Genomic DNA, 10,116 nt, shown 5'->3' with positions numbered 1-10,116 from the left:
CTTCAGCTAATTTACTGCCTTTGCTTCCTATGAGCGTTTTGAGGCATGGGTTCTGCCTGCTTTTGTCAGCTCGCCAGGGACGCATTTGAAAGATCAATCAATGGCACAAGTATGGCTCTAACAGAATGATATAGATTGCCTCTCTTTCAGCTTCTTCCTTCCTGCGGTCGAATTCAACAACTTTACATTCCAGTGAGCAATCCATGTGCCAATGGAATGGAGATGTAATAATTTATAGTGGATATTATTGCAGTATGGTAAATGGTCTCCAAGTGAGTAATGTGCCTTAGCATATTCACAATATTTATGACTACCAATGTTTGCCGTGGCTCTGTTGCTCTAAGCTGGCAGCTTATTTTGTCAAACTATAAAAGTCTAAGGTGAAGAAACCCCCTAGCAGTTCACAATGTTAACTATCTCCTCTTTGCTGCAAAAAATTTCCATATTTCGGCGTGTAAACACTTACTGTCAACTAATGGCCTGTCTTTATGCTTCTAAATCAGAACTGTTAAAGCATACTTGAGGTACACTCTCTGTCGGCAAAAAACTCGTCTGGGGGATTTCACCAAGTACTTCCAGGCCTTCTGTGCCCGTGTCTTCGGTGTCTTTTATCGTAGGTGTTTGATCCACTTCTGGAGCCAGCGGACCTTGAGGGGTTCCAAAAACAGTGGTAAATATCTGTCTATGGCATTCACCGCAGAGATAAAAATAGGTGAAATGGCCCTCATATAAGAGCTTGTGCACCATGGCATCTGGTAGTACTCGCTGCACAAAATCGCTCATTGCTGGAGGGACAACCTTATCATCCATTCCCTGTTTGACGTTGGCAATTCAAGATGCAGCAAAAGAAAGTCGCCAGAATTAATATGGTGCTCAAGTTCTTGTTTTCAACAGAACAAGCATAAAATGGACATCTTGCCTTTGTACAGAAAATAGTTGTAATAAACAGAAATGACTTATTCGTTAAACAGTTTGAGAATTTGGCACGCCAATTGCCCAATGTCAAAGCAATCAGGGTACAGGAGACTGCAAAATTCAAAGAATTTGCTGATCATAGTCATCGTACTACAAAAAGCCTTCACAAGCAATTCGTTTAATGGACTTCTATCAACATGGTTTAAAATCTTATGACAAAATATACCAGTCACAACAGACATGAAGTCATCAATTGCATCAAAACAAAGGGAACTAAAATCCTCAGAAAACAGTCACATTCCTGAGATAGATGAGATTCTTTTCATGGTAAAGTCAATTAAAGCATACTTGAGTAGCAATGATGCAGACAATACACTCACCTGCCATATGTGAATTGGACCAAGGAATCCATTCATACTTTCATCTTCTTGTTCATATATGGATTTGAGCCAAACCAGAAAGCCTTTTCCCTTGTGTTTCTTTTTTACTTTGAGTTCAGTAAGTTTGAAACCCCAATTTGAAACCTGTAAGACGGCTTCCTGTACAAAAGGATTTGCATTCCCTTGTCGAACAGATTCTTCCACATCTCTTTGCCAGGACTCTTTGAACAGTGGATGCTCTATCAATGCTCTATCCTAGAAAGAGCCAAGATTTGAGTAAAGAATGTCCAAAAAGGAAGTAATTTACCCTCCTATGCAAATTTTGTTTGAATAGCATTATAGTATAAAAATTAAATCAATAAACAATTAATTTTATGGTTTCCATACTAAATCTTACCACTATTCTTCAATTAGTTTAACTAAAACAAATCTTGCAAACAAAAAGATGTCAATGCATTTCAAACATCATCAGAGTCAAAAACAGAAACCATAGTCAAGATTACTCACCCTATTTCCAAGTGCCAATGAAAGCCACTTGTCAATTTGACCATGTTTCCCAGACAGGAAGCTTCTACGATAGAAATAAGGGAGTAATCTTGGAAACTTTTTAGCTAACGTATACATTAGCTTCTTCTTTCCAGTCCATTTTGCCCACATTCTACGCCTCTCTTCCTTAGTCATACTTGGGTCATATGGATTTACCATCGGAGCAACCATGATAGCACCTTCACGTTAAAATCAAGGCAGGGTCAGAACCTCAGAACTGAGAAAGGAGGAAAGGCATTTAATTCATCTCTCATCATCAGGGTATGAGTATTGTTCTGGTGACCGTTCAAAGCAGCCATCAATACCCACTGGTACTCATGAAACATAGCATTTATCAGTACAATTCATGTTGGAATGTGCATACAGATGCAGAACCATGAAAAATAAAAAAAATAACAGCATAGGTAGACATTAAATTATGGATAAGCATCCAATGCTCCAATAATCTGGAAAAAACTAGCGATCTCTCCGGCTTCACATTAACCTTATTAGAACTGGGGTTACCTATGTAGTACCTTTGTCCATTCAGTCCTCTTGCAGGAAAAGTTGCCCACTACAGAAAAATTTATGCATCCTTAGGGTAGTGTAGGATAACACTAAATGACGAATAACTTTTCAATTTTTCTCTTCTGAAGATAAAATCATCTTCATGGCTGACTTCAAGAATTAAAAGTTCAAAATAGATAAGTACCCTTAAACAGAAATATGCAATTCATTGAGACCGTTCATGAAAGTATGCAAAAGTGCAAATTCTGTAACTTAAAGTCCAAAATTGACAAATCAGCCTACTTGAGCTTAAACCAGTTACTTCATAAGAGTAAACATGAGATCATGTTCAAACATCAATCAATCATGCAAAGGATGAACTGACCTGCCACCCTATCAGGAATGAATCGAAGGGCAGCCCAAGCATGTATGCTCCCACCAGAAAATGCCAACACCCAGAATTTGTCAGTGATATTCACACTATATGATAGATGTACCATATCCAGAGCCGATGATTCAAGGCCACGATCAGGATCAGGATCGCTTTCCCCAAATCCTGGAAGATCAAATGTCACAAGCCGAATACCGAATTCTTGCAGAAGGGAATCCCTAATACCTGGTATTCCTGACATAATAAAATTTTGGAAACAAACAAGTGAAATGTGAGGTTAAACCACTCTTTGCTCATCAGATCCTTGGTTAAGAATGTGTTGCTTCATCTCTATAGAATCTACCTGCCAAACGAGATGAAAGAAAAGAATGTGGCGCAATCACAGAATATCTAGCCTGGTCAGCAGGGACACCTTGCTCCTTATAAGCCAAATATCTACCGTTTGGAAGCAATATACGAGTAGCACTTGGAGGGTGTATGCACATTTTCTTCACCAATGGAGTAGAAGTGTCGTGATCAGTATTTACAATCAATACTGCAGATAGAAAGTGCAGTCAGAATGATCCAGCAGAAATAGGAAGAAGAATGAAAAGCAGGTGTGCACTAGGTTTCAGGATGAAAAAATTATCTTCATCGCCTCATTCGTTTGACAACTATATATATGATTGCTAACTGTGAAGTAGAATCTATGTTTAATTGCTAACCACCATTAGAATATATCAATCTCTGTTAATTGTAATTAGCACGTTTGAAAATTTTAATTGATTACCAAGTAGATATTAATATCCAAACTGCATTTCATCAATATAAATCAATCCTCAAGATGACAAGTTCTCCATGAATTTCTTTATCTCGCTCCAATATTCCTTAGGAAGGTAATCTCGGTTTTATTTCTCTGTTGATAGGCTTTGTTGTCCTGTCAAACTAAAATTCGAATCATCTGTAAACCTCAGCCAATCTTGCGTTTTATCTGTATACCTCAAACATGTACAAACCTGTGCTGTGCAGTCACATGCATGTCCTAAATCAAACTCAGCTGAGCAAAATCAGGATAAAATATAGCATGTCATCGCAAAACTTACAATTACGTGGATATGCTACATTACTTTCACAACTTAAATATTATTGTATATTATACTTGTTTACTCTGCTGATTTTGAAACAAAAGATAATTACAATCTCAAAACAATTTAAAGCAGAAAATCAATCAAAGAGAATCACTGTAAAACACTGTACCGGTAAAAGCGAGAAGTAAAACGAAAAGAATCACAGTCCACGATTGGACAGGATCGCGATCCTCGGGCAGATACTCATTCAAGAACCTTAATTTTCCACAGATTCTCTCACACGGTCCTCTCAACTTCTTCACAATCACAGAATCTTCCCTCACAATGCTCTGCTTCACTACGTCTCTCACTCCCTTCCCGAACTCCACACTCATCTCCGCAAATCCTTTGGCAAACTCCACCACGTGATACCTCCAGTCCTCCTCGGCCGCCTTCTTCGTGGCCGCCGCAGCAGTGCTCGTGGAATAGTATGATCGATGCGGTGGTCCGGTGTCGTCCTCCAGTCTCACGAACTCGTCTCCCCATGTTGACCTTGACTCATTGACTTCCGACATTCCCAAATTTTCAAAATTCCGGTACAATTCCAACTCAACTTCGCCGCTCCTGAATGGCGTAATCCTCACGCCTCCTCAAAAATTCATACTTTCCATCAGTGCGTGTAGTGTGTGTATTTGCTTATATAGAATTGTATCAGTATGAGATGTATATAATGACGGTGTGTATAGACATAGGTGGGGATGTATCTATATATGGAAATGCATATACCATATCAAAACAAAGGTGTCATTTTCTACTTTGCTGATTCTTTTTATCTTTAATTTTCGGTTTGTTTGTATAAGCCATTGGAGGGAGAGAGCCGGAGACTAGCAAGCCGTGGAGGCTTTTAACTGGGTTAGGAAAGCGGAGAATGGAGAGGGACTGGAGTGTTATTTGGAGAAAGTGTTGGGGTTAATGGAAAAAAGGGACAGAGTGAAGCTGGGGAGATAATGGAGAGTGGAGATGTGGCCACGTAAGTGAGGAGATGAGAGTGAGAGACAAAGGCAGTGACCCGGAGTGACAGCGGTTGTTGGTGGTGGTGGGGACGTGGTTAGTTAACGACTGTTACTTGAGATAGCCGGTTGCCCGCACCGGAATCTTAAATTTGGTACACATAAAAATTTGCCCACAAATCTACCATGATTAGGGTGATATAGTACTATCAAACGATGAGATTTTGTGCGTTTGGATTTTGGCCTCATTAGCTGTAAGTTGATATTTTGACATTGAGGACAACTTTCTAATAATTGATCAAGACTTGAACTTGAAGGATGAAATTAGACCAAACAAATTTGGTAAGATGCAATGGATCAGTATATTTTTCTAAATTGTCAGTGTATCACTTACAAATTTAGATGCATGACACATTATTTCAATTTGAATTTGAACACTAAATTTTACATATGTAACATGCATCTAAATCCTCTAGTATATACAGTTATAAAGGTAAATTTTGAAGTTTGAAAAGGTATTTTTTTAACATTACAGACCAGTACAAAAAAGAAATCAAGGAATGAACAGTTCAAAAATGTAAAATCCAGTGTGTTTAGATAGTAAATTATTTGGAATAATTTTTTTTTAAAAAAATATTATAACATTTTTTCTGACGTGATGTATGTAAAATAAAAATATGATTGAAAAATGCGTTGATAATGCAAGCAAATAAATTTATACTAATAAACCACTGACCAAACAAATTTGGAACGAATGGTGTGTGCTCCTTGTTGAGTGGCTATTGGTTTTCTAAATTTACTGAATTTGGCACTGTTATAATATTCAATTTTTAAGAACTAAAATCAGCATTTGTAAAAGTACAAATTACTCTTAGAGGCTTATAAGTTAAGATTCACCCGTTCACTGTGTCCGGATTGTACTTAGAAGAGAAAAAAGAGGCCAAGTTGAAAATTAGTCTCAAATTTTTATGCACATGGAAAGGTCGAGGAGTGGGCAAAAAGTCTTCGTCAGTCTTTCTACCATAAACTGTTGACATTGATGAGCGAGCATTTTAACAGGGACGCGTAAGCAGCTTTCGTTAGCAATTACTAATCCTTTCTTTCTCAGCAAAAGACAATAGATGTTAAGGTAAGGTACGCCCCCACCGTCACCGCCGGCATGCACATCAGCACATGCAGGAAGACAGCAGGTTTATTTATGGTAAGCGATGCCTGTCCGGGGTAAGCCAAGCAGGGGCGGCTGGACTGAATCATTGGAGGATTGTATAGGCAATTGTTTAGAGGTTGGCGTGAGATTTTAAAAAGAGGGCCGCATGCTGATGTTGCCAAATATCTAGACCTAATTCTTTTTGCATTATTCGTCAGTTACTAATCTAATCCTACTTATAAACAACAGGATTCATTACTAGGCCGATAATTGACTTCTAAAACTCCCATGGTTGGAAAAGAGAAATAGTAGTGTAGTGTAGTGTAGTCCCGTGGCCTAATAATTGCACGTGAATCTCAATACTTCCAACCCATAGTTTAGCCTGATTTGAGTGGCAGTGGTCCAAACTACAATGCCACTTGCCTAAATGATGCAATCCATGGACTGTAAGCATCAAAGAGAATTGCCAAAAAACAAGGGGTCGGGGTGTTGGGGGAAAAAGTACGAGGATGTGGCGCACGTACCGGTCAGGCCACCATGAACTCATTTCCATACTCAACAACTACGGAGCATTTCAGTTGCGAGAAAAGCAGAAAACATGATTGCTAATACAGAAAACCAACAACCCATTTTTTTTTTTTTCTTTCTGACATTTTCTTACGAAAGTAAGAATTTTTTGCAAATAAACCTAACTCCCGGCCCATTTAACTCTGTGAATTCCAATTTCTTTCTGCCGGTTGATATAGATAGTCACGTGACACACATTGCTCCAGTAATTGTTTACCTCCGGCATCATGATTCCTGACAGTGATTTGATAACTTGGATCTCCTGTATCACTACTTAATGCTTCGCCTCAGAAATCTAGCCACTACTTCTTTATGCCTAGAAGCCTGGAACTCCAACACCATTATCCACAGGCAATTGAGGCTGAGAAACAGTAGTGTAGTGCTTATGAACAATCATTACGTCATCCATATGCACCAAGTGTAAAAACCAGAAAGCAATCGCACGAAAGATGCATTATCTAAAGTTGGAGAACCCCACTTTTTGGAGTACAAAATACATCTTCAGTAGACATTCTTCAAATGCCCAAGTAATAATAAGCCGATTTGTTTTTCTTTTTATTCCTACGGATGAAGTCAAAAAGCTTAAGCAGAAGCCGAGTCTCCAATCAATTCTAGTATCCCCAGTAGTCGTTGCGGATTTCATCATCAAACTTCTTCCTGAGTTCTGGGTGCTTCTCAAAGTACTCGTCTGCTGTCATGGTACTGAGTTTCTTCTGTAAAAACCATTGTAGAAGATTTGATAAACGAGAAATAACGTACCATGCAAGCCTTTGCTTCCACAGAGCCAAGTAAGAAATCAAGTACTATGGAGAGAAAAGAGGAAGGGGTGGATCTGAAACAAAGAAAGTCCAACCTTCAGCTCTTGAACTTCAGCAATTTCCTTCTCCAGTCTTTCAGACTCTTGGAGTGATTGTTGCTCAGTGTCTTTGAGCTCCACCAACTGCAAGAAATGAGAGAATATGAAGTTCTTCTTTTACAGTGCTATCAAACATGCATATCAACACCCAATAACAATTTAACTTTTAACTGTATTTACTAATAAGAATCGACTTCAGCCATAACAATTTAACTCTTTCTCACCAAAGCATCAAATTTCGGCTTGTACTCTGGAGTAACCGTATCAACGTATTTTGGAATCTCAACGCCTAAAAAAAGAAAAAATCCATCAATAATTTTAGACCAAATCTCAGAAAAAAAATTGGTAATCAATATACTCTTGGTTTCCAAATGAAAACTATCTTTTGGTTAAAAACAAAAGCAGTACTACATTTTTTTATAACTCACATCAATACCCTCAACATGCAAACACATTTATTGGTAATAGAACTAGTTAGAGCCCATATGAGAGAGTGATGTCATTTCGTTTTCTACTTTTCAAATTCGAAGTTCCAAGGTTGATCTTTATCAAAATGACCGATACTGCATAAAGTAAATGCATGAACCTATGAACTAAGGTTGCCAGAAAGAAGCTAGGTAAGTAGATGGATCATACTCTCATATGCCTCTTTGTACATATCAACCAATTTAGATCCAATCCCCTTTCTGTAAAATTCCCAGTCTATGGGCTCTGGTTCCTGCATGATTTAGAAAGACAGCTGGACATTATTCTCACAGAAAACAACTAGTAGAATTATTAATTCAAGCTGATTAAGAAATTGGAACATATAACTATGAACAAGCTAATCATATAAACTCTTGCAGGAGAAGAATTTCATTAGTCTGCTTGATCTCGATACCATAAGATGAAGCAATCATGCAGGGTTTAGACGGTGACAAGTTAAATAAACCCACTGTCAACATACAACAAATTAATCTCCATACACAGAATTATTGATTACTTTGCATGCCACCTGTGAAGGTATTAGTTAACAAAGAAAGGAAAGAGTCTTCAAAATCCTCTCTGCAACACCCATTAACATGAAATTAAAAAATGCAAGAAGTTTTAAGCCACAGAGAATATGACATGGTGGAATTAACCACTGCTTATTAGTTGATAAAAAATGCCATGATGTCTGTGCTCTTCACTTTAGCATGTCAACTGTTTAAGTTTTAGCCAATGAAAATAAGAACTGTGGTACATCATGATTCTTTAGGTAAGAGCATGTGTTATTTTTTCACAATTATGTAAGCTGACTAGAAACACAAATTCCATTAAAAAACTTCGTTTGAGAAGCATGTGGTGCGCCACACATTCTTAAGCCCCAGAAGGCCTTATGAAACTTGAGTCAACAATAAAATGAAATGCCTTTCGTTCTCTTTGCATAAGCCTACAAAGATGGGGACATAAACCATAAGCAAAATGCCCTTGACACAGCCTACTATTATCTAAAAGCAGTCAGCGATGTGCACAATTTTTGTGTGATGAGTCATGGCAGTTCCAGTGCCCAGTATTTGTCCTTAATCTCTCAATAAAGTCCATTATGCTCACAACAATTTAGCCACTGAAGAAAGGTTGCTGTAAGGCATCCAAATGTAACAAAGATCAGTCCACCAATTCTAACCAATCCATATTTGTATAGGAAATCAAATTCACCAGAATCCACTATATTCATAAATTCAAAATAAGCAACCATATCAATCATCTTACCCACATACTATCCGTGAAGCATGGCAAACAAAAAATAGGGAAAAAAGAAAAGAAAATGAACAAAGAAAACTACATCCCATGCCTACTCAGTATTAAAATCACACAATATTTCAGCACAAAGAGAGAAAAATTCCAATAATCAATCCTTCTAAATCTATACCAACTCAATTTCAACACAACCGGAAGAAACCATCAACACCCCATCACCCAAAAAACTCCTCCAAATGAAACAATCAAATCAGCATCGACTTATTCATTCCATGCTACATCACATCAGAAACCCTAATAAGCTATGCAATCGCAGATCCGTACAGTACAAATCAGCCAAAATCTTAGGTTCACAAAATCCATCGATGTACTAGGAGAAGAAAAATCATACCTGGCTGAATTTAGTTTGCAGCTGGGAATTGACTTCGTCAAATGTACGGCGGAGATTGGCGAACTCCTTGCGAGCCTCATCGGAGACGATGAGCTTCGCCATGCCTTCCCAATCGATGGTCTTCCCGGCCTTGAAAGTCACATCGGCTATCTTCTTCGCCACTCCGTTCATTTTTTACACACTTTCACACACTACCGACGTGGACTATAACTCACTGATTCTCTCCGATTCAGCCACAAAAAAATGCAGAGATTGGAAATGTTGTTCTACCAGGCAATGCCTGTCTATAACCCTTTCACTTCGGCTAACAAAAGAATGATGGCGAGGACCAGGGCTTATACGATTTTTACCTTAACGGATTTACTTTACTAGTACCATACATTTTATCTTTCTAGTAGGCTAGTAGAGTTTTACCTTCATTTTTCTTTACCTTACCTTATTAACCCGATGGTAGGAAAAATAAAATTTGACTAATTTTACCTGCCCAGAGGTTTGATCAGATTACCGAATAAACCCTGTGGTTCAACCAAACTACAAAGAGACCCGTAAAGTTATAGGGGATAATTTTGGAAACCCGGTTCGTTATTTGACAATTTTACACAATTCCCTTGAAGTTTCAAAAATTACACATAGCTCCTTTCAACTTATCATTTGATAACAAA

At 38.1% G+C, this 10,116-nt stretch overlaps 2 protein-coding genes across 2 annotated transcripts; both read right to left on the bottom strand.

Moving 5' to 3' along the window:
• Positions 1–217: 217 nt before the first annotated feature.
• Positions 218–4,699, bottom strand: LOC113774454. The gene is made up of 6 exons (XM_027319355.1): positions 3,955–4,699; positions 3,062–3,253; positions 2,713–2,952; positions 1,803–2,020; positions 1,296–1,550; positions 218–813 (listed from the first exon to the last, which is right to left on the bottom strand). The coding sequence occupies exons 1-6, from the start codon at positions 4,337–4,339 to the stop codon at positions 487–489; spliced, it is 1,617 nt and encodes a 538-aa protein (XP_027175156.1). The 5' UTR covers positions 4,340–4,699; the 3' UTR covers positions 218–486.
• A 2,210-nt stretch (positions 4,700–6,909) lies between these two features.
• On the bottom strand, positions 6,910–9,788 carry LOC113775321 (ATP synthase subunit d, mitochondrial). The gene is made up of 5 exons (XM_027320542.1): positions 9,455–9,788; positions 7,981–8,062; positions 7,569–7,633; positions 7,342–7,428; positions 6,910–7,201 (listed from the first exon to the last, which is right to left on the bottom strand). The coding sequence occupies exons 1-5, from the start codon at positions 9,623–9,625 to the stop codon at positions 7,100–7,102; spliced, it is 507 nt and encodes a 168-aa protein (XP_027176343.1). The 5' UTR covers positions 9,626–9,788; the 3' UTR covers positions 6,910–7,099.
• Positions 9,789–10,116: the final 328 nt, after the last annotated feature.

Source organism: Coffea eugenioides, chromosome 1, assembly GCF_003713205.1.
Source record: "Coffea eugenioides isolate CCC68of chromosome 1, Ceug_1.0, whole genome shotgun sequence".
Taxonomy (NCBI): Eukaryota; Viridiplantae; Streptophyta; class Magnoliopsida; order Gentianales; family Rubiaceae; genus Coffea; species Coffea eugenioides.
The sequence above is the reverse complement of the archived record's forward strand: the minus strand, read 5'-3'. Positions and strand labels throughout refer to the sequence as shown.

Bases quoted from the DNA above. Each gene is read 5' to 3' on its own strand.
- LOC113774454 (XM_027319355.1), bottom strand. From the start codon at position 4,339: ATGTCGGAAGTCAATGAGTCAAGGTCAACATGGGGAGACGAGTTCGTG. The intron at 2,953-3,061 runs GTAGATTCTATA...TTATTATGTCAG, and splicing joins TCTTTCATCTCGTTTGGCAG to GAATACCAGGTATTAGGGAT. The intron at 2,021-2,712 runs GTCAGTTCATCC...TTTAACGTGAAG, and splicing joins CATTCCTGATAGGGTGGCAG to GTGCTATCATGGTTGCTCCG.
- LOC113775321 (XM_027320542.1), bottom strand. From the start codon at position 9,625: ATGAACGGAGTGGCGAAGAAGATAGCCGATGTGACTTTCAAGGCCGGG. The intron at 8,063-9,454 runs GTATGATTTTTC...TAAATCATGCAG, and splicing joins TGCAAACTAAATTCAGCCAG to GAACCAGAGCCCATAGACTG. The intron at 7,634-7,980 runs GTATGATCCATC...TTCTTTTTTTAG, and splicing joins GTACAAAGAGGCATATGAGA to GCGTTGAGATTCCAAAATAC.